This window comes from Nothobranchius furzeri, chromosome 10, assembly GCF_043380555.1.
Source record: "Nothobranchius furzeri strain GRZ-AD chromosome 10, NfurGRZ-RIMD1, whole genome shotgun sequence".
Lineage (NCBI taxonomy): Eukaryota > Metazoa > Chordata > Actinopteri > Cyprinodontiformes > Nothobranchiidae > Nothobranchius > Nothobranchius furzeri.
In genome coordinates this window covers 37,388,814-37,416,141 of record NC_091750.1, presented here as the reverse complement: position 1 = coordinate 37,416,141, position 27,328 = coordinate 37,388,814, and the positions used below count along the sequence as shown (strand labels likewise).

The 27,328-nt window shown below is 44.5% G+C and overlaps 1 protein-coding gene across 1 annotated transcript; it reads left to right on the top strand.

The window, feature by feature from the left end:
- The first annotated feature begins 1,273 nt into the window (after positions 1–1,273).
- Positions 1,274–27,031, top strand: cep120 (centrosomal protein 120). Its single transcript, XM_015960304.3, has 20 exons — positions 1,274–1,447; positions 2,407–2,563; positions 8,850–8,964; positions 9,034–9,178; positions 9,262–9,410; positions 11,370–11,567; positions 11,635–11,850; positions 11,986–12,178; positions 12,258–12,453; positions 12,541–12,690; positions 12,870–13,052; positions 13,119–13,215; positions 13,371–13,526; positions 13,642–13,731; positions 13,815–13,907; positions 14,744–14,905; positions 16,585–16,707; positions 18,515–18,613; positions 24,363–24,508; positions 26,695–27,031. The coding sequence occupies exons 1-20, from the start codon at positions 1,399–1,401 to the stop codon at positions 26,906–26,908; spliced, it is 2,931 nt and encodes a 976-aa protein (XP_015815790.3). The 5' UTR covers positions 1,274–1,398; the 3' UTR covers positions 26,909–27,031.
- Positions 27,032–27,328: the final 297 nt, after the last annotated feature.

Sequence of the window (27,328 nt, the reverse complement as noted above, 5' to 3'; positions counted from 1 at the left end):
TTGGTGCCACCCCTGCACAAAGTTGTGCCTCACCTGGGCCACCCCATTTCTGGACACGCCACTGGAACACACAGCGGAGAAACGAGCCCAGTGAGGTGTAATTCATAGAGCATATAGTTCAGAATCGTTTAGTTTTCCTTAACTTTATCCCTACAAGCTGGTTCAGAGCTGTCCTGACCCGACCCGGCTACACAAACATCCCGAAGCTGGACTGAACCTATCCGCGGCTCTGCCTCACCTACGCAACACCGTACCTGCATAGTGCCAGTGCTCATTCTATTACTTGAATATAGTGTTATGAACTCTGTTTACACAGTTCTGTCTACTTCTGAGAGACACCGTGTTGTCTTATAAAGGCTGCTTGGTTTGTTCAGCTCATCCACCTGGTGAGTCCAGTAAATAACACTCAGAAACCGCTCCAACATAAATCCCGCTGTTGCTTTTTTTATACTGTATATGCCTTAATTCCTATGTTTGGCAATCATGATTAAAGGATGTTTATATATAGCTGCTGCTTGTTGGTGGGTTTTTAAAAACATTTTGCTTTGTTTTAACCATCAACCATACATACTTTTTATTTGAACTTAGTTTTAAGGAAAGTCCTGCTTGAATTAAAGAAAAACATTTAAGAGGATTTTGTGTAAAAGGTTGATTCAACGCTTGAACCTAAATATTTTTAATGGAAGAGAAAATAGCAGGCAAATACTGTAACACCTTTACATTTGACATTTTGAATACCTAAAAAGTCCATAAAAATAGGGCTAAATGCACCCAAACAGTTGGTGCTGTATTGTCGTTCTTGATTGCTAACTGTATTTTTTTTAATTTAATATACTTTTAAACCTGTAATTGTTTTTACTGACATTTTCCCTAAAACAGTTTAAAACTAGATCAGTTGTAGCTCTCAAGATGACCAAGATTATTTTACGTTACTTTAGGAGCTGAAAAATTTGTTTTGAATTTTTTTTATCTCAAACAATTAAAAAACAGGTAACATAAATTTTCACATGTACTCTTCCATATTCCTAATACATAAAATAAGACAATATGGAAAAAGGAAATAATTTCAACTTTTTTTCTTATTTAATTCCTCAACTTGAATCACATTTACCCTCATCTAGATGTGAGGTGCATAATCTGTGTATTTCATTTGGTTTTTGTTTTGCTTTTTTATTCCCCAACCCATTTCCCCCATATATTTAACTGCGTTGCTGTTCCACCTCCGGCCAGCAGAGGCGCTCGTGAGGCTCCAGCGTCTCTTCCGGTTTGAACAAAACCAAAATGGGTGGCGCCAAAGCGTCGCTAACGGACAGCTCTCCTCCAGTCACTACTGTTAACAGTTAAAAACACCAAGTCTTTGTTTGGCTGGAAGTTTTACTTTGAAGCTCAAATGTCAGCATGAGCGGGAAATCAGACCAACTTCTTATCGTTGTTTCGATTCTGGAAGGTGAGTTTTTACGGGATAAACAGCGGGACTTTCGGTGTTTGCGTCCGAATTTCAGCTTCTGAAGGCGGATAGCTGCTCGGCGTTAGCCTTCGATTTTTTTTGTGTGTCAGCTGTTAAGAGCAGTTTTCTAGAGTGTTGTTGTGTTAGGGGGGTTTGAATCTTGAGTTTCAGCATGTTAAACGCTTCGAGTGAACGTTTTTCTTAATTGTTGGTCGTTGAATTGTTTTTGTAAAGTTAATCACAGTTTTGGTCTAAACGAGGTAAACTTGCAGGTGTGTTAGTGACGGGCTGCGTTCCGCCTCTAACGCAACTTCCCGTGAGGGGAATGCAGCCCGTCATTAACACACCTGAGTTATTCAGGTTCAAGTGTCTGCTGGGGAAGTTTTATATTTAAATAGTCATTTTGGCTAAGGTGGCAAATATAAATAATAAAACACTGAGGTAATAAAAATGTTTGCTCCGTGTTTTGGAGCTTTAGCTCAGTAAAACAAGACATTAGACAACTGACGTGTTTTCTCACATTAAAAAAACTCACCGGTGCGGCTGAGCTGCAGCTCGTGACATCCGGGTAACCACGGAGATGAAATGATTAGTTTCACTGATGAGTTTGTTCAGTTTAAGGAGAAAAGTGGAGAGAAACGGTTTAGCTTTAACCTGAAATTAATTTTATTAACGCGAACTAGTTAACAGATGAACTGATCCTCCAGAGGGTCATCGGGGTCATTTAGGTCCTGCTCCACATCCTAGATGTCTTCATCACAGGTAAGATGTGGGTTGATTTGAAGTTCCTTAGATCAGCTGTGAGTTGACAAACTTTTTAACTTCGTCTACAGTTTTGTACTTCTGCCTTTTTTATTCACATTTTTTTGATTAACTGATTAGAAACGATTGATGGAGAGAAAAGAGCTCATAAGCTGCTGTGTGGTGTGATAGAAACTCAATATTTTGTCCCTTTTTAGGTCGCAACTTCCCAAAGAGTCCCCAGCGCAGCGTGGTGGTTCAGGCGAGCTTCGATGGCGAGCAGCTGGCCACCGACCCGGTGGCGCACCGAGAGCAGCCGCAGTTCTGCACTGAGCTGGCCTGGGAGCTGGAACGTAAGAGGCTGCACCATCACAGGTCTGCAGCTCCTTAAACCTGAACTCAGTGTCTTTATAGGGATGCTGGAAGCAACCAACATCAGCTGTTTTCCTCATGAAGGTGTAGCAATTAATACATATTAATTATGACCAATAAGATGCAATATTCCATATAAATATGAAATATCTAACTGATTGATCTTTGAATGTTTAATCAGAAGATTCTAGGGTTCTTTGCTTCTTTAGGGATCATAAACACACTTCGTATTAATCCAGAGTCAGTATATAGTTTATAAAATTAATTTAATTCTTTTTTCTAAACTAATAATTTATACATGAAAAGATATGGGGGTGACGGGTGGCACAGGAGTTAAGTGCTCATCCTGTAATCGGAAGGTTGCAGGTTCGAGCCCCGCTCAGTCTGTCGCTGTCGTTGTGTCCTTGGGCAAGACACTTAACCCACGTTGCCTGCTGGTGGTGGTCGGAGGGACCGGTGGCGCCAGTGCTCGGCAGCCTCGCCTCTGTCAGTGCACCCGAGGGCAGCTGTGGCTACATCGTAGCTCATCCCCACCAGTGTGTGAATGGGTGAATGACTGATTGTGTTGTAAAGCGCCTTGGGGGGTTCCAGGACTCTAGAAGGCGCTATATCAAATACAGGCCATTTACCATTTACCAAGATATGAATAATAAGATGTGGTGTGGTGGATGTGAGACGTTGTGATGGAAGCTAGATGTTGTAGCAACCGTTCTTTGTATCTGAGAGAAATTGTGAAATCTGGTTGTAAAAGAATTTGTTGTTGTTTATAACTTGAGAGTTGTTTATTTATAAACCTCATCAGACTCCAGTATGCAGGCTTACGATACCCTGGTATGAGTTGCTCCCGGTGTCGGTACAAGATCTGCTCGGGTGCAAGATCGGCTCGGGGTCCTTCAACTGCCGATGACGTCAAAGTACGGCAAACCGACTCGGACAAAATGCACTACACATCTATACTGTTGGAAAGAATTTAGCACTTTCGTTATTAAAATAATGTTTCTTAAGACATAAGTTTGTGTTTATAATGGTATTTGTAAAATAAAACACTATATCTTATATATCTTATTCATAATGTTGAACTCCTCTTTGAGCACATCCCTTGGCTTGAAGAATCATAGGTATTAGCAACACCTGTGAAATTGTATTTGCAGGAAAGAAGTGTGTCCCGTTTATTTAAGTATTTTGTGTTTAGAGTTTTTGACGTCTTGTCATAGACTGTAGCTGCTAGCCAAAACTCTGGAGTTAAAAGTTTTCTGGCTTTACTAAAAAACCTGTCTGTACTTATTTGAATGATGGTATTTTTACTTTCTATTAGACTCCAAATGTAATCATTTGGCACGTTTGTAATTCATAATTTGCAATAATGTAATCGGCGATATTAGCATTAGCATTCCTATGGGTTTTTCCATGTATATTAGCATTGCGCTAACCACTCGCTGCCAAATTGAAGCCTTTGAGATTAGAAAATCTCCTGGCTTTACTAAAATACCTGTCTGTACTTATTTGATTGATGGTATTTTTACTTTCTATAAGACTCCAAATGTAATCATTTGGCACGTTTCTAATTCATAATTTGCAATAATGTAATCGGCGATATTAGCATTCCTATGGGTTTTTCCATGTATATTAGCATTGCGCTAACCACTCGCTGCCAAATTGAAGCCTTTGAGATTAGAAAATCTCCTGGCTTTACTAAAATACCTGTCTGTACTTATTTGATTGATGGTATTTTTACTTTCTATAAGACTCCAAATGTAATCATTTGGCACGTTTCTAATTCATAATTTGTAATAATGTAATCGGCGATATTAGCATTAGCATTCCTATGGGTTTTTCCATGTATATTAGCATTGCGCTAACCACTCGCTGCCAAATTGAAGCCTTTGAGATTAGAAAATCTCCTTTTGTCACATCGCAATTTAATTGCACATGCAGTTAATCGTTCAGCCCTAATATACATGCAGCTCTATGCTAAAAGTGTATTTTCAAAGAGGTAATGATGGATTTCTTTGTAAAAGTTGTCCATCTTTCCAATAGAAAGATTTGCCTGGACCAACGTAACGTGATAACAACGTAACGTGATTACGTAATTCCGTAAGGTTCATGTTCAGCCAATCAACTACTTAGACGTCATCGGCAGTCGACGGACCCCGAGCCGATCTTGCACCCGAGCAGATCCTGTACCGACACCGGCGGTCCGGAGGGTTGCGGTCAGAGTGGTGAGGTCACCGGACATCGAAACCACCATACTCGGAGATTAGTAGTTTCCTCTGAGTTCAGCTTCCCTGGACATGAGATGCAATCCGGGGTCTGCAGGTTAGGTGTCCAAGGTGGATGCCTGAGAGTTGAAGTAGCTCTGAAAAGAGCTTTTGTGTCTGTGATCGCTCGCAGCGTCGCAGAAAGGTTTTGACTTAAGGTCAAAGGAGATGGTTTCAAAAGAGGCCTCATTCCCGATTTGGCCGAACCGGAAGTCAGCTGGAAACTGAATTAATCGGGAAGTAATTCCTGTTCTTAATAAACTCATTATAAATATTTTCTGGCATATTCTGGCAAATCAGATTACGTGTCATTTAATGAGCCATAAGGCGTGGGATTCCATAGGAAATATGAAATCCACCTTACGGATCTGTGAGTTATTTAAACCAGAAGATTGGATCTTTTTATTGCAGGGATTAGTTAACAGCTTCGTATTCACTCACAGACAACAGAAGAGAGAGAGTCGAGTTTAAAAGTTAAGAAATTTATTACTAACAAATTAAACTAGACTGACTTTAAGCACTAAATATATGGTGTAACTTAAGTGGACGAGACGGTGGATGGATGACGTGTGATGTTAAATCAGAACCAGCAAATCCGAAGTAGCGATTGGTTCTGACGGGAACTGAAGGTGATGTCTTCGCATTAAGCTTTGGTTAGGAGGTCCATAAACACATGAGACACCATTATGTCGGTCTACCTACCCTTCGGGAAGTCCTCTGTAGATCAGGAATATCGAGGTCTTAGCTTGACCCTCTCTGGAACCGAGCCGGTAGGAAAAGCTGCGGCTCCGATCAGACCCGTCTTTGAGTTACTTCCGGGTACACGACAGTTTGTTGGCGTCTGGTGAGACCCAAGCCTGGGTCTTGATAGATAAGCTTTTATTCTGAAAGGAACTGTTGCCGCAGTTGGTATAGCGACAAATTTTTCAGCTTGTCGTTTGTTCTTTCGGTTAAAGAGTTAAGATCGGGATTGGCCACTCCGTCACTTTCTCTGGAACGCTTTGAACTGGCGTTAGAGATGACGTGGCATAGTTCTATACTTCGGATGTTATGGTTTATTGTCGAATGAAAATTACCAAACACCATCAGAACCACGCCTCCGTCAGATCTGTAAGATTCTGATTGGATCAGTGAAAGTAATGTGTCGTGTCTTTTAACGCTACGTGAAATGAGTCCTGTTGGAACACTTAAAGTCATATTACTTATTATATTCTATAGGATCATAATAAAGTAATTAATATTTTGATTTCACTGATCGGTCCCATCTTATTTATTGACTAACACTGATGGATTAGCTTTATTAAAATAGAGTTCTTTGATTAATTAAAAGAAAAGAGTTCATTCTTCATTCTTCTGTTGGGCTGAAAATAAGCAGGTTAGAAGGAATGCATGAGACCTTGAGACCATCTCTCATGCAGACTAGTCCTGTGCAGAGAAAGGGAAAAACAGTCATTGCGTTCCGTTACACATGTCTGGAAGGCTTTACCAAAACATCCTTCAGAAAGCCACGCCTTCCTTCAGATACAAAGATGGTTTTAACCTTAATGAGTATCTTATTGTAATGTGTATGAGTGTAGATAATGAGTAACTTGTTAAATCAAACAGTGATTTGTGAGATAAATGGATCATTGTAAGAACAACATTCAAATTCAGATTTATTGGTTTAAGCACAGATTATTCAAACATTTCATTTAAACATCTTGTTCATTCATCACATATGATTATTGTAATCTTATGAGTTGTAAAAGTCACAGAAACTTTTACTTGTTCAGAGTGAAGAATGTTGACGTCTGGCATTCATGCAGAGGGTGTTGGAACCTTGGGAGAGAATGATTGTTTGAATGTTTGGTCTTCATGGAATGTCAACACGCGCTGAACAGAACCTTCTGGTTCTGGAAGGCCAAACAGAAAGTGGATTTATGCTGTAGATGAAAGGTTATTATTGAAACATCTTTGGTGTGTTCTTGCTGTGTTGAAATTCTAATTCCATCTTTTAGTTCTTGTTAAAACACTGAAAGGTTTTATTTACCTGCAACTAGGGCTGCACGATATTAGGAAAACCTGCGATATTCGATAACAGTGCTTAATATTGCGATATCGATATTATTTGCGATAAATGAACAAATACTAAAGTATGCAGTGTTGATGTTGTCTGGCGTGTGACGTCTGCTCTGTGTTCAAAGCAAACAAAAACGAATGCATGAATTCCATTACAACATAACATTTTTATTGCAAAAATATGCAGCTGCACCTGCTACTGTATTAGCAGCTGCACCTGCTACTGTATTAGCAGCTGCACCTGCTACTGTATTAGCAGCTGCACCTGCTACTGTATTAGCAGCTGCACCTGCTACTGTATTAGCAGCTGCACCTGCTACTGTATTAGCAGCTGCACCTGCTACTGCATTAGCAGCTGCACCTGCTACTGTATTAGCAGCTGTACCTGCTACTGCATTAGCAGCTGCACCTGCTACTGTATTAGCAGCTGCACCTGCTACTGTATTAGCAGCTGCACCTGCTACTGTATTAGCAGCCGCACCTGCTACTGTATTAGCAGCCGCACCTGCTACTGTATTAGCAGCCGCACCTGCTACTGTATTAGCAGCTGCACCTGCTACTGTATTAGCAGCAAAACAACAAACTGCATGCATGCAGTTTCTCAGTGACTTTAAAGCATCACCTCCACCATAAAACTTTTTCTGATGCTCCAAATACAGAAAAACATCCCTTACCAGGGTTTTTAGAATAAATAAAAATATCAGAAAATAAGTTTAAATGTTAAATAATAGTTAACATCACTTAAATGCAACAGCAAATTCTCTCATTGCTACTGAGCATTTTCTCCACTTATGTGGTTATGATATAAGGCTGTTGCTGCAATTGGGGAAGTGAACTGTGCTGGGCCAAACTTAGAGAATATTAAGATTTTCTGAGGGAAAGAGAAAAAACAATTGTCTACCTTTCAGAAGAGGAACTGGCAAAAAACTACATGGAAAATATGTGAAAACGTTTGTTTTTAACTTCAAATTGAACAAGTTTACCTAGATCTTAAAAAGCAGCTCAGATGATGAAACTGCAACTATGATTCTGATAAGCTATCAAATTGAACTAAGATAAGCGGCTAGCAGAGCTTCTGACTGACAGTTTATGTGCAGCAGCAAATCAACTATCCTGATTAACAAGGTTATAAAAGCTCATAAAGGAAAAATCACTTTGATGTGTGGGGGAACTTTTCCAGGCCCTCTTTAGCAGGGTGGGACTGGGAGGAGACTGTTGTAGCCTCTTAGCTGGAAGCTAACCGGAGCCTGGGGCTAACACTAGCGACATGGAGGTAGGTTGGTTCACCGGCACGTGTCGGAGTCAGCCCGGTAAAAATGATTAACGACACCGAGCGGACTCACGTTCACGTTTGAAAGCAGCGCTGAATCCAGAAACCTCAGCACAAAGTGCGTTCGTTGCTCTGAGCCAGCATGACGAACAAGGGAACAGCGCCGCAAACTCAGTTCGGGTGTTGCTTTCCAAAAGGGTCTACGTAGGGGGCGGGCGTATTACGTGAACGGAACCATCTGATTGGCCACATGTCAGAAGGACTGCATTTGATTGGTCAAATAATACTTCTGCGTAAAAAACAGAGCTGGTTTACAAAAAGTTGATGTATGACACGGATGGAAATGTTGAACCAACAGATGCTCTTTCATCATTTGAAAACTCAAATGTTTCATTTAAAACATATTTGATAATTTCTCATATTTTAGAAATCAAATTTGTAGACTTTTGCTTGAATTCCTGTTTTCCGATGGGATGACGTGGATTCTTCTGTAATTTGGTTGAATAATAAGTTTTTGATTGCCAGCCTGGCGGGCCATCCTGTAAATGGGAACCTGCAGAGCACAGTCATTTAGCTTCTGCTACAGCCCGTGTAGATGTCGTACGTTTAATTTGTATTTGTTAAAACCTCCACAGGAACCCGTGTTTTTAGGTCTTTTTGCCAGACTGAGAACGTTTCTAAACTGACGCCTTCGTCCTTTCAGGCTGCATCGAACTCCCATCAAGCTCCAGTGTTTTGTCATCGACTCCATCAGCAACAAGAGGGAGGGTGTCGGCTACATCATCCTGGACCTCAGGGAGGTTCAGGAAGTCAGACAGGTAAAGCGTCGGTCTGGAGGAGAATCGGGTGTTTTTAGAAACCGTTTTGATGGAAGTTGTGATTCTCAGGAGCCTCGTTGGTACCCACTCCTGAGCAGTAAATACACCAAACAGAAACCCGCTCTCCTCATCGGCGTGATGCTGGAGAACGACTCCAAGGCCTCTGAAGCCTCTCCTGAGGGCTTTAAAGCCAGGAAAGCCCCCCCTCGGCGAGGTCCGCTCCTCTGTTCTGGTCCTGCTTGTTTCAGTCTGTCCCGTTTCTACAGCGATGCTCTGGATTGCTGTCTTTTCCTGCAGGTTCTGCTTCGGTAACGGATCTGCTTCCTGACAAGCTGGAGGCCGTTCTGATCCCAGATCAGGGTTACCACCAGGTGGGGCCAGCGGGTCTCTGCACGGACATGTTTGTCCTGTCTGTCACCGTCGCCTTCGCTACCCGACTAGAACAGGTAAACGTTACTCAGGCGTTGCCGCGGTTACCAGGGGCTGGATTAATACAACTGTTTGAGCATTCGGAAACATCTGGAGTCCAGTTTGATGTGTTGGTGTTTCTCTTTCTGTTGGAATCGTTTATAACCGAGAAAATCTGATGGATGGAAAAAAATTATTTTATGAAACAAAAAATTGGGCCAGCTCTATACTCTTGCAAGGGTGATGGAGGGGGCATGGGAGTTTGCCCAACCAATCCACATGTGTTTTGTGGATATGGAGAAGGCTTATGACCGTGTCCCCAGGGGCACCCTGTGGGGGACGCTCCAGGAGTATGGGGTGGGTGGCTTTCTGTTGAGGGCCATTCAGTCCCTTTACCAGAGGAGCGTGAGTTTGGTCCGCATAGCCGGTAGTAAGTCGGACCTGTTCCCGGTGAGGGTTGGACTCCGCCAGGGCTGCCCTTTGTCACCGGTTCTGTTCATTACCTTTATGGACAGAGTTCCTAGGTGCAGCCGTGGTGTGGAGTGTGTCGAGTCTGGTGGCAGGAGAATCTCGTCTCTGCTTTTTGCGGATGATGTGGTCCTCCTAGCTTCATCCAGCTCTGACCTTCAGCTCCTGCTGGGTAGGTTCGCGGCCGAGTGTGAAGCGGCTGGGATGAGGATCAGCACCTCCAAATCTGAGACCATGGTTCTCGACCGGAAAAGGGTGGCTTGCCAACTCCGGGTCGGGAGAGAGGTCCTACCTCAAGTGGAGGAGTTTAAGTATCTCGGGGTCTTGTTCACGAGTGAGGGTAGGAGGGATCGGGAGATCGACAGGCGGATCGGTTCGGCGTCTGCAGCGATGCGGACGCTGAGCCGATCTGTCGTGGTGAAGAGGGAGCTGAGCCAGAAAGCCAGGCTCTCGATTTACCGGTCGATCTACGTCCCAATCCTCACCTATGGTCATGAGCTTTGGGTAATGACCGAAAGAACGAGATCGCGGATACAAGCGGCCGAAATGAGTTTCCTCCGTAGGGTGGCCGGGCTCAGCCTTAGAGATAGGGTGAGGAGCTCGGACATTCGGGAGGGACTCGGAGTAGAACCGCTGCTCCTCCGGATCGAAAGGAGTCAGTTGAGGTGGTTTGGGCATCTGGTCAGGATGCCTCCTGGACGCCTCCCTGGGGAGGTGTTTCGGGCATGTCCTGCCGGCAGGAGGCCCCCGGGTCGACCCAGGACACGTTGGAGAGGTTACATCTCCAATCTGGTCCGGGAACGCCTTGGAGTCCTGCCGGAGGAGCTGGTGGAGGTGGCCGGGGAGAGGACGGTCTGGAGCTCCCTAGTTGGGATGCTGCCCCCGCGACCCGGACCCGGATAAGCGGAGGAAGACGACGACGAAAAATTCTAACAGCTGAAAGTAAATCTGAGCTGAATTAAATAATCCCTAAAATGTTTTCTGTTTCTGTAATTTTCCTCCCTGTAAAAATGTTTTGGTGGTAAAACGGTGGAACTGGGTTATTGTGGGCTCTAGTTTGACTTGATAAAGATTTAAAGAGCAAGTCACTCCCTACCAGAGTATTACTCCGCACCCACTTCCTGTTTGAAAAATGCAACAAATGCTGTTGCCTAGCAGACCGAGAGGGCGGAGCCGCTAAAAACACACACACACACACACACACACACACACACACACACACAGGCTCACGACATTGTGACACCATATGGTACCAGCTAACATTCTAGGGTACCTCTTAGCCAATAGCGATGGCAGATTTAAATTCTAATGCAGTGCAGAGTTTTTACCTGACAACGGCACGAGTTTTAGTCAGAAAATTAAAATTTTAACTAAGATGCACTAAAGTGCAAAACTATTGACTACACGTGTCTGCAGCACGATTAGACACACATTTATGTAGTTTATCAGGAAAAAAGTTGGTTGTGGGGTGACTTACTCTTTAATTAGCAGAACTTCCTCTTACCCTTAACGAGTTACTGTTGCTGCAGCTGATTCCCAGCACCAAGAAACTTTCCTCAGAGCAGTCTGGCTTCTTCTTCTACTACTCCCTACTGGGGAATGACATCACCAGCGAGCCTTTTCACAACCTTCTGGGTCCAGACTTTGAGCCAGAGCGCGCCTCCGTCCGCATCCGCAGCAGCAAACCGGTCCTCCAGACCTTCCTGTCCCAGCAGCCCAGCCTACAGGTGAGTTAGCGTGACGTAGAGACTCGTCGTGTCTCTTCGTGCGTCTGATGTCCTCGTCGCTCCTCAGATCCATCTCTGCTGTGGGGATCACTCTCTAGGCAGCACAGACGTTTCCCTCTCCACTCTGGCTGCTGTTTCTGGTGATCTGGAGAACAAGGCAGCGACGGTGGAAGGAGCCTTCGTTCTTCTCACTCCCAAACGTGCGAAGCTGCCAGCTCTGCCCGCCGACCTGCAGCCAACCATCGGAGTGGCTGTTTCTCTGAGGAGGGAGGAGGCACCGCAGGTAACCCGTGGTCAGATTTGATCCTTTGTCGTCAAGATACAAAAGTTTAAAAACAGCTAAAGAAGAACTTAGAAAGACCTTCAGAACATCTGGAGAACTCCTGATGGACGTCTGAACCATCTCGTGTCTTTCCAGCCCTCTGTGGTGAATAAAGACCGGACCAGAGCTCCAGCTGAGCCGGGACCTCAGAGCTCCTCTCCAGTCCAGAAACCTTCAGACCATCCTCCTCCACCTGCTCCTCTTCCTCCTCCTTCCTCTCACACTGAGAGCGAAGCTGAGAGTCTTCTAGAGGAGCTAGAGTTCCACAAAGAGCCAACGGGAGCAGCAGGTGAGCTTCAGCGCTTTCAGGCGAGCAGTTTGAACCTTCCAGAATGTTTTGGTTGAGGGTGTGTTGTTCTGGAGTCCAGCTTCAGCTGCAGATGTGGAGGTTCCTGCTCCTCTGCCTGGTCAGCCTGAGGTCATAGCAGCAGGAGGAGCATCCTCCATCAGTGTTTCTGCTCCCAAGGTGGCAATCCCCTCCTCCGCCCATCACTACTGCTTCTCCCTGGACCTCCGCAGCCTGGGGAAGCTCAGCTTAACTCACTCCATCGCCGCTACGCTCAGGTGAAGCGCCTCACCTGCGACACGTCGGATCTGTAAAACCAAACCAGGATTTGGCTAATTTGGGTTTTTACGCCATCTTTGTTTCAGGTATTCCTACCGGTTCTTTGGCAGCGCGGCTCCCATCATGACCAACCCTCCTGTGGAGCTGCAGAGGAACATGGAGGTGTCGCTGCCTCAGTCCTACTGCGCCTTCGACTTCGCTGCCCTGCCGCATCAGCTGCAGGACACCTTCCTGAGGTAGGAACACCTGTGTGTGTGTGTGTGTGTGTGTGTGTGTGTGTGTGTGTGTGTGTGTGTGTGTGTGTGTGTGTGTGTGTGTGTGTGTGTGTGTGTGTGTGTGTGTGTGTGTGTGTGTGTGTGTGTGTGTGTGTGTGTGTGTGTGTTAATGCAGTGTGTTTCTGCTCTTTGTGTTCCAGAGTTCCTCTGACGGTGGAGCTCTGGCACCGAGGCTCCACCAGCAGGGATCAGCTGATTGGACGAGCCTCCATCCACCTGTCTCACCTGCTGAACTCAGACAGAACCAGAACCGTTGGATCCACCGGAGAGCAGAGCTGGAAGCAGATCCATCAGGACCGGATCCCCGTGGTCCAGCCACAGAGGTAGGGACCACTGGCTGATGATGATGATGATGATGAGGGTTTAATGGCTGCCTCTTCGTCCTTCAGTCCAGCAGAGAAAGTGGCGGAGCTGAGCTACGTGGCGACGCTGGAGGACCTCGGCTTCGTCAGAGCTAAAGAGGTCGTCCTGTCTGAGTCCTTACAGGTGGGTACAGGTGTGTTCACCTGGTGGAGCGCCACAGGAAGTCCAATCCTGTTAAAATTTTTTATATTTTCATTATTTAACCGGGAAGATGAGGAAACTTTGTCATGTCCGGCTGTAAAGCAGACTTTATCTCTCACGCTTGTGTTTAACATCAGAATGAACCTCCAGCCGCTCCGCCACCGGCCTCCCACCCCGCAGCGTCCCCTCAGGGTCCGCCGGGCCCCATCGGCACCAGAGAGACCCTGGAGTACCGCGCCGCCCTGGAGCTGGAGATGTGGAAGGAGGAGCAGGAGGACCTGTTTGATGATCAGGTAGAAGCTCCAACAGCAGCTAGGCTCAATCATGAAAGTTCTGATTAAAGTTCTGACCAGAACGCCGGTGGGTCCTCGGACCCGGGTCAGAGCCTAACGACGGTTTGTGTTTCAGCTGAGGAGGAAGGAGCTGAGGCACATGCAGGCGCTGGCAGAAGAGTGGAAGAAGAGGTACGCAGAGAGGGAAGCTCTGCTCAAGAAGAAGGTGGAGAGTTTTCCCTTCAGCTGAACGGAAACATCACGTCTGGTCCTCCAGCGTCTTCATCCGCTGCCCGTTTGTGTCTGTAGGAGGTGGAGCTTAGCCGGCTGGAGGAGAAGCTGCAGAAGACTCTGGTTGATCTGGAGAGGAGAGAGAAGCAGATGTCAGAGGCCGAGCTGCAGGTCAGGTCCTCCCGATGATGATGATGATGATGATGGTGGTTTCAGGACTTTATACCAGCAGTTAGAACCGAGTCAGAGGTCAGCTGAAGCTTCATCTGCTGCTAAACCAGCGGAAGCTTTACTCCTAGGCTGCAGCGCCACCGTGTGGTCAAAGCCAAGCGTGCAGTCAGTTCAAACAAGGAAAAAAAATCCAATAATAATAACAAATAATCAACATATAATGACTAATGTTAAACCATAAAAGATATTTAAACTAGTTTGTTTCTAAAATACATAAATTAAAATGGATTCAGCGGGTTTACATGAATTTAAATCAGATTTGAATTAAATAACATTAAATCACTTTTAGATAAATAAAACAGGATTAGGATCGTGTTGTTTCTGACTCTTAAACTGTTGTAATGATTAATAATGGTAATAAATATTGTTTGTCTTCATTTTTTAGGTCCAACACCCAGATTTTGGTTTTGTAAAATAATTTTATTTAAAAAAAAAAAAAGCAATTTATGCTTTGATCACATTAAATTTGCCTGATAGAAACATTCTTATAGGTTTTAAATAAAAAATGATCTTAATAAAAAACAATTAACCTAAATGTTTCTAGAGAAAATATTTAAACATGAGTTTGTTTCTGTCATCAGTCGGTTTCAATCTAGAGATTAAATCTTTTCTATCAAACGAGTAAAAACTGAGTTTTGGTCTTTAGAATCATGAATTCTCCAAAAAGAAACTGAACTATCGGTCGTCTCCGAGCTTCTCAAAGAAACCGTTTTGATACGTATCCCGTTTCTTCGGCGTTTTCCTGGCGGCTTTCTGAGGTTTTGCTCTACGCTCAGACTCAGCGGCTGCAGCGGGAGCTGCGATCCGAACACGAGCTCACCCAGAAGGAGGTGCAGGAGCAGAGCAGGAGGCTACAGCGGGAGTGTGACCACCGGGTGGCGCTGGAGAGAGAAAAGGTCCAACTGATGGAGCAGGAGCGAGAACGGCTGCTGCAGCAGGTAGGGAGGGGGCGGGGCCTATTTACAGGGTTCCTGCAGGGTCTTAAAAAGTCTTAAAAGCATTGAATTTTGACCAGTGGGTCTTAAAATGTGTCCTCTAAAGTTTCATTTACCAACCACCATCGTTTTTATTAAATAATGTTGCATCATTAAAGAGAGGCAGAACCCATACATGAGAACGCAGCACAGCCTCGGGTCAAAATACTCTGAACACGTGACGTGTTCAGGTCCCGCGCTCCAGCAGTGAAACGAAACGGTAAACAACACAGACCTCCAGCAGACCACGAGAAAGGGTGACTGACGCTTATGGCTGGGTGCCAGAACTCTGGACCTCTTTGGGACGGAGTGGAAACATTCAGTAGGTACCCAATGTGCCACCGCGGGTCACATGACTGATCCCGAGTCACGCTATGAGCGGAGGAGACGCGTCTCATTTCAACAACAAATCTAAGTGTTGTCTCCTCCATTCATAACATGACTCGGGATCATTGATGCTAAAAAATAAACTCAAATGTTTGAGTGCGTGTTGCTAAAGTAAGCAGCAGCTAAATGCAACACCAGCGAGAAGATTAGTGCAGCAAAAATCAGGAATAGCAGCAGTTTAAACACCTGGCCGTGCAGCGCCTCATCTGGAGAGCTGAGACGTGGAAAGTCTCTGATCTCCATCACCTCCCAAATCACTGCAGGAGTCTGAGGATGGAGGCTGATGAAGGCAGAAACGGGACAGAAAACCAGCTCGGCTGCTGTTCACCAGCTTTATAAATGCCGTTCACCAGGTTGTTACTGCATTAATGAAGCTATTTTATACATGTTGTGCCTTTAATGTTTGCTGAAATAAAGTATAATAAAATAAAAATACAAGCAAAACCTCTAGTTTGTTCTCCTAAAATAAAAAAATGTAGATTTCAACAAAAGTATCGTTAAGGTAGTAGTATGAAGTACTATCTCCTGGTACCCAGCCCTACTGATGCTGTTATGTTTTAAACGCGTTATCCGTTACCATGGCTACGCTTTCTGCGAAAGCTCAAACCGCTCTGCTGCTGTTCTACCGAGTGTTTTCGCAAAATATAATAAAAGATAAATTTTATTTTAATTTTTTTTGCCGGTAGGGCTCTGAAATAGGTATTACATTTTTATATACAGGGTATCCGCGGGTCCTTAAAAAGTCTTAAATTAGCTTTTCCAAATTTAAGGCCTTAAAATCCTTAAAAATGACAAATAATCCTTAAAGTTTCCAAAGGTCTTAAATTACTAAAGACCCAATAAACAAGATTATTTTATTTCTATAAAGTTTTCATGAATTTCTAGTTAGTGTTCTGCATTTTATTTGTATGACATTGGCGTAAGCGGAACCGTACACATTCAGTTGGTTGTGAAAGGGGGCTTTTTTTAGATGAGCACATTAGCTGGTTAAGCTAGTGGGAGCTTGCGCCATGGGGAAGTGCAAGTTTAATGGTAACTGAATGGCTAATCCCACGTTCGCGACGTGGTTAGCAGCGGTTCCAGGCAATAGCTGGAAATTATATCATAAATTTGGTCAAAGTGGTCTTAAAAAAGGTCTTAAAGTCTTAATTTTGGCCCCCTTAAACCTGCAGAAACCCTGTATGTAAGTGGTCTTCAAAGGAGCCGCGTATTTAACCAGCTGGTGTCACATGATGAAGTCTGTTTCTGTCGCTCAGACGGCGGACGGGGAGGCCCGTTACAAACAGCTGGAGAGAGAGTTTCAGCTCTACCGAGAACAGCAGAACCTGCGACCCGAGTTCAGACTGCAGTCAGACATCAACCTGATGAGGCTGGAGAAGGTAGGCACCAGATTACCTCAGATTACAGATTATACAAGAGTTTACAGGGTTTAGAAAACGTTAATTATCTCAAGGTCCTAAACATCCGGCTGCCTCGGGTTTTTCCTTCACGTTGTGAAGTTTGGGTTAAAGTATTTAGTGAAAAATAAAACCTGTTTTAACCGTCAGCTATGCTTCAGCTCACTATGCTGACCGAACCGTTCACTTTAGAATATCGTCTTAATAAAAACTTTAAATGCTGAACTGCAGGAAAAAAAGCTGAAATTGTAATCATTTTTTACAGAAGTGTATAGCATTCAGCCACAAAATAAAAAAATCTTTGTTTTTCTGAATTAACGAGATAATTTTTACAGAAAATAATAAAATAATCTCGCTATGATGATGCTCTGTGGCATTATTAACTGAAAGAGGAGCTCAAACGTTGTTTGGGGGTTGAGACGCCGTGTGAAACTCTCGTTTACCAAACGTTCGTAGAAACATTCCTATATTCTATCCTAATCTTTAAGATGATTTATTACTAAATAATTTTAAACAATTTAACAAGACTAACTCTCTAATGATGGATGTTCTGTTTGAATGAGGTGTGAGATGGATGGTGTGTGTGAACGAGTGTCATTCAGAACCCTCGTATCCGGAGAAGCAAGTCTGAGTGGGATGATGTTTTGCGTCTAACTGATCAGAGTTTGAGACTTGTAGTCATAAACACATGAGACGCCATATTTGTCGCATCCACACATACCCTCAGTGAGAGCTCAGTCACGGATCCATAAATTTGATTTATTAAAAGAAAAGAGTCTTAATCTTCTTTCTTCTTTTGCTGGAAAGTAAACAGTTTAGAAGCAAATGCATGACCTTGAGGCTGTCTCATGCACTCTAGCACTGTGTCAGAGGCATCTGTGGAAAGAGGTTAAATAACCTTGAGGAATAGCTCCTTCATCACGTTACAAATAAGAAATATCAACCTAGATTATAGTTACTTTTACTTGTTCAGGTGTGATTTTTATCTTGAGAGGCGCTATAGAAATATTTTCTTCTTCTTCTTTAGGGACCATAAACACACTTCGTATTAATTCAGACAGAATCGGGTATATAAAGTTAAAAGGAGTTTTATTCTTTTCTAAACTCATGATTATACATGACAAGATATGAATAATGAGATATGATGGAGTGTGATGTGTAGGTGGTGTGATGCAAGTTAGATGTTTATCAGAACCGTTGTACCTGAAAGAAATACAAAGCGTCTCAATCCCAAAACAGTCAGTGAAGTAGACTCAACAAACGAGACAGTCAACAATACCAATTATCTGCAGTTTAATTTTTACTGTAAAAATTACCTTAATTCAGAAACTTGTTCTGTGGCTGAATGCAATACTCTTCAGTAAAAGGTCAAACTTAAAGCACAAGTCAGCCCCAAATCCACTTTTTTTTGCTGATAAACTATATAAATGAGTGTCTGATTGTGCTGCAAACAAATGTAGTCAATAATTTGGCACTTTAGTGCATCTTTGTTAAAATTTAAATATTCTGACTAAAACTGTCAGTGATGCGCCATTGTCAGGTAAAAACTCTGCGCTGCATTTGAATTTAAATCTGCCACCGCTATTGGCTAAGAGGTACACTATGATGTTAGATGGTTGATTATGATGTCACAATGTCACTAAAGTGCCAAATTATTGACTACATTTGTTTGCAGCACAATCAGACACTCATTTATATAGTTTATCAGCAAAAAAAAAAGATGATTTGGAGTGACTTAGTTTTGTTATTTTACAGGAATAACAGGTTTTTATTTCTCTGGTTGTTTAAGGTGGAACTAGAGAGGAAGCTGGAGTCCACCACCAAGTCAAAGCTTCACTACAAACAGCAGTGGGGTCGCGCCTTAAAGGAGCTCGCTCGCTTCAAACAGGTACTGCCTTAAACCATTACCACCTTAACCAGGGGCCACCATAACCCAGTACCGCCCAACAGGCGTGTGCGTGTTTCTGATCGCTGACCGAATTGTGTTCTTTATCAGAACCTCGTTGCATAAAACGATCCGAGCCTCTGATCTTTTAGGATGTCGGTCACTGACCTGCTGAAGACGTCCGACCGGTGTAGAGACAACTCCGTGTTGTCTTCTGTCCTTAAACCTTTAATCTGTCCAACTAGTCCTGATGCCTTGGATAATAACGGGCAGATGTTAATCATTACCTGGACAGGTGTGGAGCTGCTCAGGTTGATTCAGCTCATGAAGGTGATTCGTGTCAGGCAGCGTTCCTGAAACACCGGCAGCCGTGTGGTTCAAACGAGACCTTCAACGATTTCACCTCGAGCATTTTTATAAGAATTGTTTCACCTGAGAAATATTTGAGTTGTTAGGTTTTTATTTCACAGCCATTTAATACCTGAAGTTTCCTTTTACCCCCCCAACGCAAACACTGCTGTGATTTATGCAGCTCCCCCCCCCATTAATCATCTCTGGGATTGTAAGTCGGGCGCTAACTGTTCACATGTCGCCCTCTGGTTTCAGAGAACATCAGGCGGGTGTTTACACGAGCGCTTTGTTTGGGTTTGCTCCTCTCAGCGCCTCGCATGGCGCGCTGTTTAGCTCAAGTCCTATCATAAAAATTCTTGTCTGAGGAATAATGTGCTTTCCGACCCGGGAGGTGAGAGTTAATACCCAAACAGGACGGAGGTGTCGGATCAGAGGCTCCGCTGCCGTCTTCCTGGATTCAAAATATTGGGACAAGGAGCTGAAGTTGTTCTTCTGCGAGTAAAAATATTGGGACAAAAAGATTAAAGATCTGAGCTAAATTTGGGGCTTTTAAACTGGGAGGTCCACATCAACTATGTCTGACTTTTTAAAAGCTCTTGTAGGAACAGAAATGTTCACACGGGTCGCTTTAGATTAAGGAGGAAGAGAGAAGACCCGACTGGAGCAACAAGGAGCTCCAGTTTAACGCTTTAATCAGAGAGGATGGATGGTAGAGGCCAGGCTTTGTGGAGCGTTTCTGAGTAGTCGCCGTTTCACCTGCTTCAGGAGTCACACTAACTGGAAACATTCCACCTTCAACAACTTAAAGTGGTTCTTCTGAGTCTCTGTCTTCAGTAGGTCTAATGTGATGATGTCACAGTCAGCTGGGGAGGGGAGGGCCCCCTCAGGAGGTTCGCAGTGACACGTTTACCAGAACCACAGATCACGGGTGACGATTCCGACACGGACTGGAGCCGCGCTACCGTTAGCCTCTCATCAATGATTAAGAGCTGGGAGAAAAATGAAAGATTAACCGCACTGACCCGAACATAGGACGACCCCCCCCCCCCTTCCAGGACTAATGTTTAGGAAAAGACAAAAAAAAAATCACTTTTTAAATAAACAGTTCTTATTAAATTTTTGAGAACAAATACCGATGAAAAATACAATTTTAATGCAAACTTTCAGAACTTTGCTGACATGTGAATCAGAAGGCTTTTATTCGCAGACGTCCTCTTCCTCGCTGTACTGACTCGCTTATGTTGCTGCGGTCCTGGTGTACCATCAGATCGCTGCACCTGCTGGCTCCTCCCACAACGTCTTCCTCACTGCCATCCAATGCATCCACGACCACCATCATCTTAAAATTAGCACCATCACTCTGCCGTAGAAGCTTGCTAACTCGTCTCCAGTAGAGGGCACGCGGCCTGGCGCCCTCTGCTGTTACGGCCGTGTAATGACCCCAGACAAATATCAGCATTTGTGATGCTTAGACCTCGTTTATAAGACGACCCCACATTTAACAAAGTCGCTGCCAGCGTTTTTCACCGTTTTTACAGTTTTTTTAAGAGTCGCAGAACGTTGCACGCTAGGATGACGTCAACGCCAAAACAACCAAAACAAAGCGGAGACTCACTTCTTGCATCAGGAAGAATCTGTGCGTTTCGAGCGTTATCCGTTCTTTCATAATCCGTTGTTGAATTGTGATCGGCAGACGCTTTTCCGGTTCGTGCCTCACTTTTTTTACAGCAGCGGCCCAAAACGATCTCCTGACACATGGATGTTCTGCTTCCTGATCACGTGACGTGTGACGTATGTGGATGAAGATCGGCTTTAGAGCTGAGATGTTTGTTCTCGCCCACACAGTAAAAAAAAAATGCAAATGACGACTTTAATCGTCGATGGCGGTAAATGAGTAAAAAATTATTTTCTATGGAAAAACCCTCGTCTCCGATTCGGGTCAGTACGGTAAGTCTGGGCTTTCTTAGTTCAAAGTAAGGTCTCTAAACATATTTTAATACTTTAGCCAAAGTGACCCACATGAACGTTTGTCCCTCTAAAGCTCCGCCCTAACGTTGAGACGATTTTAGCAGAAAGATGTAGAAGCATCCAAACCTTCTGCTGCCATGTTGAGCGGAGAACCTCTCCCACCAGTGGTGTTCTGGTGCGGAGTACGTGAGTGTGTGATGAGTGGAGGACCCAGGGAGGTGCGGCGGCTCGGTGAGACCGACAACCGGAGGGTCCGACTGTTGGTTTCAGACAGAGTTGTGTTATTGGTGGAGGTTTTTAGACAAATGCGTTTTTTATCTCCACAAAATATTTGTAGCTCCTCATTTTTCATTATTTTCTAAGGAAGCTTGCAGACATTTAAAATGATGATCTGGTTTTACGAGCAGGAATTCAGCTGGAACATGAATTCAGCTCAACTCCCAGAAAGGGTGATTAAAATAAAAGCAAGTTTTTGAAAATATTTTCTGTTTGCAAGAAAGGGAAGTGAGAATTTCCTTTTTTAAACTAGGAATCTGATTTGGATTTGGAATCGGATCATATTTTTTCACCAACAGTGTTATTTACTCCTTAAAGTCCGGTGGTTCTGCTCCGTTTGCTGAAATCTGTCAGACAGAATTTGAAACATGCAGTCTTGAGTTAACTGGTCCCAGAAGAGTCTGGGCTGGTTCCCACTGGTCATTCCTAGAATATTCCCGATCCCCAGTGTGGACGGCGTTGACCCAGTCGGGTCAGAGTCTGAGTCGTTCTCCAGAAAGTTGCTTTGCTGGATGTCTTAGACCAACAAATAGTGATAAACGTCACCTTTAGGGGTCAAAGGTCACCGGCAGGCCGACCTAGGGGGCAGGAATATCTGATGTCTAAACTTTGCTTCAGAAAAATTAGATTATAAAGTAACATGTTCATATTTACCGTAATATTTGAGCTCCAGCACTCTGACTACGGCAAGCCAACAGGTCACATTCCTAAAAGGTTTGTTTCTGCTGCTCATCAGGAGGTTTACCGCTAGACGACTTCTCAGGATAAACGCTGAGTCGCTGTTTTTAGGCAGAAGCGTACTTGATACGGTCGGTAAACCGGTTAGACCTGGCATCCCTTTGGCTTCTTGCGTTCATTCTGGTTATGACATCATTATTACTGCCATTCAGGAAAAGTTTAAACCGAAAAGATTATTGATTTTATTTGGGGGAATTGTTGTAGTTAATTATGCGTCCCGCAGCGAGGACCAGATTAGAAGTTTACAGATGTGGTCATGTTTTTGTTTACAGGTTCTGATAAATAAATAGGCCCGTTTTCAGGATCCGAGTCACATCCAGAGTTGAATCAGGCGTCACCTTCTCGAGCGTCATTTAGGGTTGTTGTTAGCCGTCAGTGCTACTCATCCAGCATGGTTTAGTTTTAACGCTGCTGCTGCTTCAACCACTGAATCAGGTGTGCAGGAGCAGAGAAACCACTAAAACGTGCTTCTTGCCGGCCCTGCTGTACACTACTTACAGGTGCCGGTCATAAAAGTAGAATATCGTGACACGTAGGGATGCGTATTGGTGAAATTCTGGCGATACAATACGTATTACGATACAGGGGAGACGATGCAATATATCACGATATATTGCGATACATTCAGTCAGACGATTTTGGCGATTTTTTAGACTAAATTTATTATAGGAAAATTCAATAAACAGTCCAAACTGATACTTAACATGTTTAACCGTAACAGAGGGATTTGCATTTCAATGGTAGAAACAAAACCCATTGCACACTGCTGCCAACTAGTGGTCAGCGTTTGAATTGCACCACAAGAAATGAAAATACACAAATGTTTCCATGTAAATTCTTCCAAAAATTAGATGCACGACTTGAATATCGATACATTTTTGCAAGAAAGAAATATCACAATATATTGCGATGTTGATATTTTCGATACACAGCTTTTGAATATCGATATAATATCGCTAGGGAATATCACGATATATTGCCATAATCGACATTTTCTCACATCCCTAGGGACACGGTTATTTATGAGTATTAGATTTCTGACACACAGACGTATTTATTATAACTGACAGCTAATGAAAATCCCAAATGCTGCATCTTCACATAGATCAGCCACAAGCATCATAGCTCTGATTTAATATTTATTATGTCATGCAGCTGCAGGTTGGATCTCCTCAGATCGGTGGTCCGGTCCAGTTCTGTGTCTCCCAAACAGACTGTTTATTCAGACTAAAGCCTGAGGCCCGGTATCACCCCGTCCCGATTGTCCTGGGACTCTGACCCAGGTTGTCTTTGGCAGCCGACACCAGAGGAAATGTTCGGCCTGTTTGTTTTTCTAGTAATTATCCTTAAAACAGCCTGTAAGGCAGACGGCAAACGGGCCACAGAACCGGGCCTGAGTCAACACCCCCACTCCTCTCTGTGTTAGTACTGCGAGGTGCTGCTCAGCCGTGTGAAAGTCGGGACAAAATGTTGGTTTTCCCATCCAGACCGGGCCGGCTGGAGTTCTGCTGCGTGTCACCAGACCCCCCCCCCCCCCCCCCCCCCAGGAGACTAACTAGCATTTGGGTCAGATTTTATTATTGCTTTCATTTGTTTCCCCTAAAAGAGACTTTTCAGAGTTTTATTATCAGGCTGAATCCCATAAAAGCTCCCGAGGCTCCGTTTAAACGGGTCATCTTGGAACGTCGATGGTAGGGCGCGTCATCGTGATCAGACGAGACTTTAGCAGCAACGTTTTTATTACAGGGACCTGAAAGTTTAGCTGAGTCCCATCAGAACCTCCTCAGACTATAAATGTACCAAATCTTTATTTCCAACGCCCTCCCAGGTGTCACGTTGATCATTCCTGATTCTGCAGGAGTTTTAAACCGAGTTGGTTCAGAGAGAGTAAAGAGTTTTGACGTTTTAACGCTGGGCCTGCGAACGCAGCACCGATCTCAGCTTTTACGGTTGCATTTCCTGGGTAGGTGAGTGTTATTAAATAAAAACAGCAGAAGAGATGAAAGTAGAGAAAAACGTTTATTAGATCTGTTGGCTTTCGTGTTACGATGGGGTGGGGGAAAGTTTTGACACCATGTTGTTTTTGTCCTCCTGAGTTAGGAGAGTCAGATCAGCGTTTTTGGTAACATCGGGCCAAACGGCTGAGAGAGAAATAGGACTTGAGGACGTTTTTATGAAGTTTTCTGTCTGTTCTCACACCACTGCTGTAGGTCGCTACATTTTTATCATGGAGCTGCGCTCTTAGAGTAAAAACAGCTCTTTGGCCTCAAACGCAACGTTTCAGCGGAGAGGTCAGAGGTTTTGTTTTTAAATCATCTCAGGTCTGATGTAATGAATTTGTTCCAGCTTGGGGCCGAGCCTCCAGAAGGCCCAGCTGTCTGAGTGAATAAACCTGTCTGATCGTGATCTATGTCTGCAGCGCGAGCACGAGAACGCCATGGTGTGTCTGAAGAAGCAGCAGGCAGAACTGGAGGCCATGAGGCTGCGTTACCTAGCAACAGAGGAGAAGGAGGTGGTCCGACAGGACCTGAAGGAGCTGGACAGCATCAGGAATGAACTGAACAGGTGAGCAAAAGGACTGTGATGTCCAATTGTTTCTCTGCTCCAACACACCTGGTTTTAATTCATGGAGATGCAGAACAGCTGCCACTACCCAGCATGTTTTAGTGGTTTCTCTGCTTCAAAGGTGTGTTGGAGCAAAGAAACCACTAACATGTGATGGACATCTGACCTGGGCTGCCCTGGCACCAGATGTGCAGATGGAGTTGGACCATGTAGCACCTATTCAAGGCAGCCACCCCCCACTTGTTATGGGCCATTCCCATCTGTACCGGGTCGGCCCGGGCCGGGTAGCGTAGGTTGTTTACAGATCTGGGTGGCCTGGTATTTTTCCGGGCCAACCAAGGCTCATTCTCAGCCCTCTTCTCGAGGGGGTCTGCTTCAAGCCGACCGGGGCCAACACACCCACTGCTGACAGCAAATTCACACCTTCCATTAGAGCAAGCCTCTGATTGGTGGGTAGAATCAGCCCACATGGGCTCAAGGCAAGGATGTGTGGAATCAACCGGGCCAGGCTGGGGCCGACTGGGGCTACCCGGCCCGGGCCGACTCGGTACAGATGGAAATGGCCCATTAGTCTCCACAGGGAGCCTAAAGCTTGGTTTATGCTTGACTCATTTACTTCCCGCTTGGTGATGCGGCTCGCGGATGGAACGCGCTTCACAACTTGCAGCGTTTATGGTTCACGCGGCTTGGCTCTGCGGTGAGACAATATTCTCCCAAACTGTAGGGGGCAGCATGGAGCTCCAACACTACACCATAGTAGAAGTAAAAATGACTGTTGTGTACAACATGGCATTCCAGCATTTTTTTAACAGCGTCCTCGTCTTTTCCAACAGTGCGAGCTATTTCTCTCCAAGAATTATTAACAACATGTTGATCACGGCGATGTTTGAGAGCTGAATCATACAAATGTCTGTATTTACAAACCTCTGCCATACTAGTTCTTGCCAGTCCGCCATGTTTTTCTGCGCCTGACCATCTGCGTGGTTAGAAAATTTCCTAGGTGCGAGGTGCGGAAATTTTGGTCCATGCAGAGGCGCGGTGGAGAGGCGTGGTTGTTAAAATGATGCAATTTCGCCCGTGCAGACCTCGCGGAAGCGTCAAGCATAAACCAACCTTAAGTCCTCTAGACCAGCGGTTCCCAGAAGAACGAATAAACGAATGCAAGTCAACGGGGCTAAAAACGCTATTTTCTAGTTCAGCTTGTTTTGTGCCATGGATTTCAGAGAGACATTTTGATACCAAGAACGAACGAGGGGAAACGTTATTTTAGGTTTTTGTTAAAACAAGTCCAGGACTACAAATGTGCATTACCGAAGTGACGTCTCCAAAACGGGGATAATGGCTGTAAGTTCAGCAAACTAGAAATCCTTCCTCCTGAAGGAAAGAACCACCGTAACTGGTCATGTGGTGAGTAGCACCTATGCTAGGGGAGTAGTGGTGTTACATATGCGGCGTACCGACATCTGGTGTGTAGGCATGCTGATAAATCTTTAAGTACGTGACTGGCGTGTTCGACACACACATCATTACTTTTCATTTAAACTGCAGTACCTGTGTGTGATCCAGCGCGTGAGGCAAAGCAGATTAAAAGTAAATACCTCTTTTAGCCCCGTTGACTTGCATCTGTTTATTCGTTCTTCTGGGGACCCATGAGCCGACCGGAAAGAGAGGGGACTTAGGCTCCCTGTACCCCAGGGTTCCCTCCTGGTCTACAAAACCCATCCTGTTACTCAACGGCAGGGAGGCGGGGCTATCCAGCTCAAAAATAACCAATCAGAAAAAGGACGGAAATGCTGACTGTACCGCACAGCACTGTAGCAAGAAAATACGTCTGGCGACGGCACAAACATCTTTCTTTAGCAGAAAGGCTTTCAGCGTTTCTACTTGTTGTTTTAAAGATGTCCAAGTCATTTAGAACAAAGAGCCGCAGCGAACTCCGCTTCAGACGCCCTGTTTATGACAAACTGTGGTGTGTGATATACGCTGCTCAGCGCTGATTGGCTCGGTTAGAATTCTCAGGGGGTGGGGCTATTTGAATAAGACAGTTTCCAGACTCTTTCTCAGTGCAGAATTGAACAGAGGAGGCGTCTGGCCGGTCAGGTTAACTGTTGTCATGAGGGTTCTTGGTCTCGCCTCATCACTATGAGAGAACAGTTCAGTTAAAGTCTAACCTTCTTTACTTACAGGTTAAAAAAGCAGGAAGAAAGCTCAGGCCCCGCCCCTTCTCCACCTGACCACGCCCACGGCTCAGCTCTAAACGAGAGCGCTGAGGAACACCTGAGTCGTCTGCTGGAGGAGAGAGATACGCTGCTGAGGACGGGCGTCTACACCAACGAGGACCGGATCATCGCTGAGCTGAACAGACAGATACAGGAGACCATGAGGGACAAAATACCGTGAAGGTGCTTCATCGAATAGAGGCAACAAGACACTGTTGGATGGGTCGGGAACCCCCTCCCACCATCACATAAATCACCAGTCTTGAGTTTCATCTGAAAGACAAAATAAACTCTAATCCCTGTGGTTTTTTCATCCCGATGATGCGTTCAGGGACACTCCGACTTTTACAGTGCTGAGGTTTCCTTCGTCCACGTTGTGTTTGTGTCTCAAACGGCTACAGCTGATCAGGTCTGACAGCAGGTGGCGTTGCAGCCTCAGCACATTAATGCACTTCTGCTTTAGTAAACAAACATTTATTTATTTTAGAAATCTAGTTTTAATAAATGTTTACATTTAGTCATTTCAGTCTCTTCATTGTTCACGAGCCCTAAAACGAACCAACCTATAGGTCAGTAAACGCTGCATGTTTAACGTAACAAA

Coding starts and splice junctions, on each gene's coding strand:
- cep120 (XM_015960304.3), top strand. CDS start 1,399: ATGAGCGGGAAATCAGACCAACTTCTTATCGTTGTTTCGATTCTGGAA. Junction 11,568..11,634: donor CCCAGCAGCCCAGCCTACAG/GTGAGTTAGCGT, acceptor GTCGCTCCTCAG/ATCCATCTCTGCTGTGGGGA. Junction 24,509..26,694: donor ATCAGGAATGAACTGAACAG/GTGAGCAAAAGG, acceptor CTTTACTTACAG/GTTAAAAAAGCAGGAAGAAA.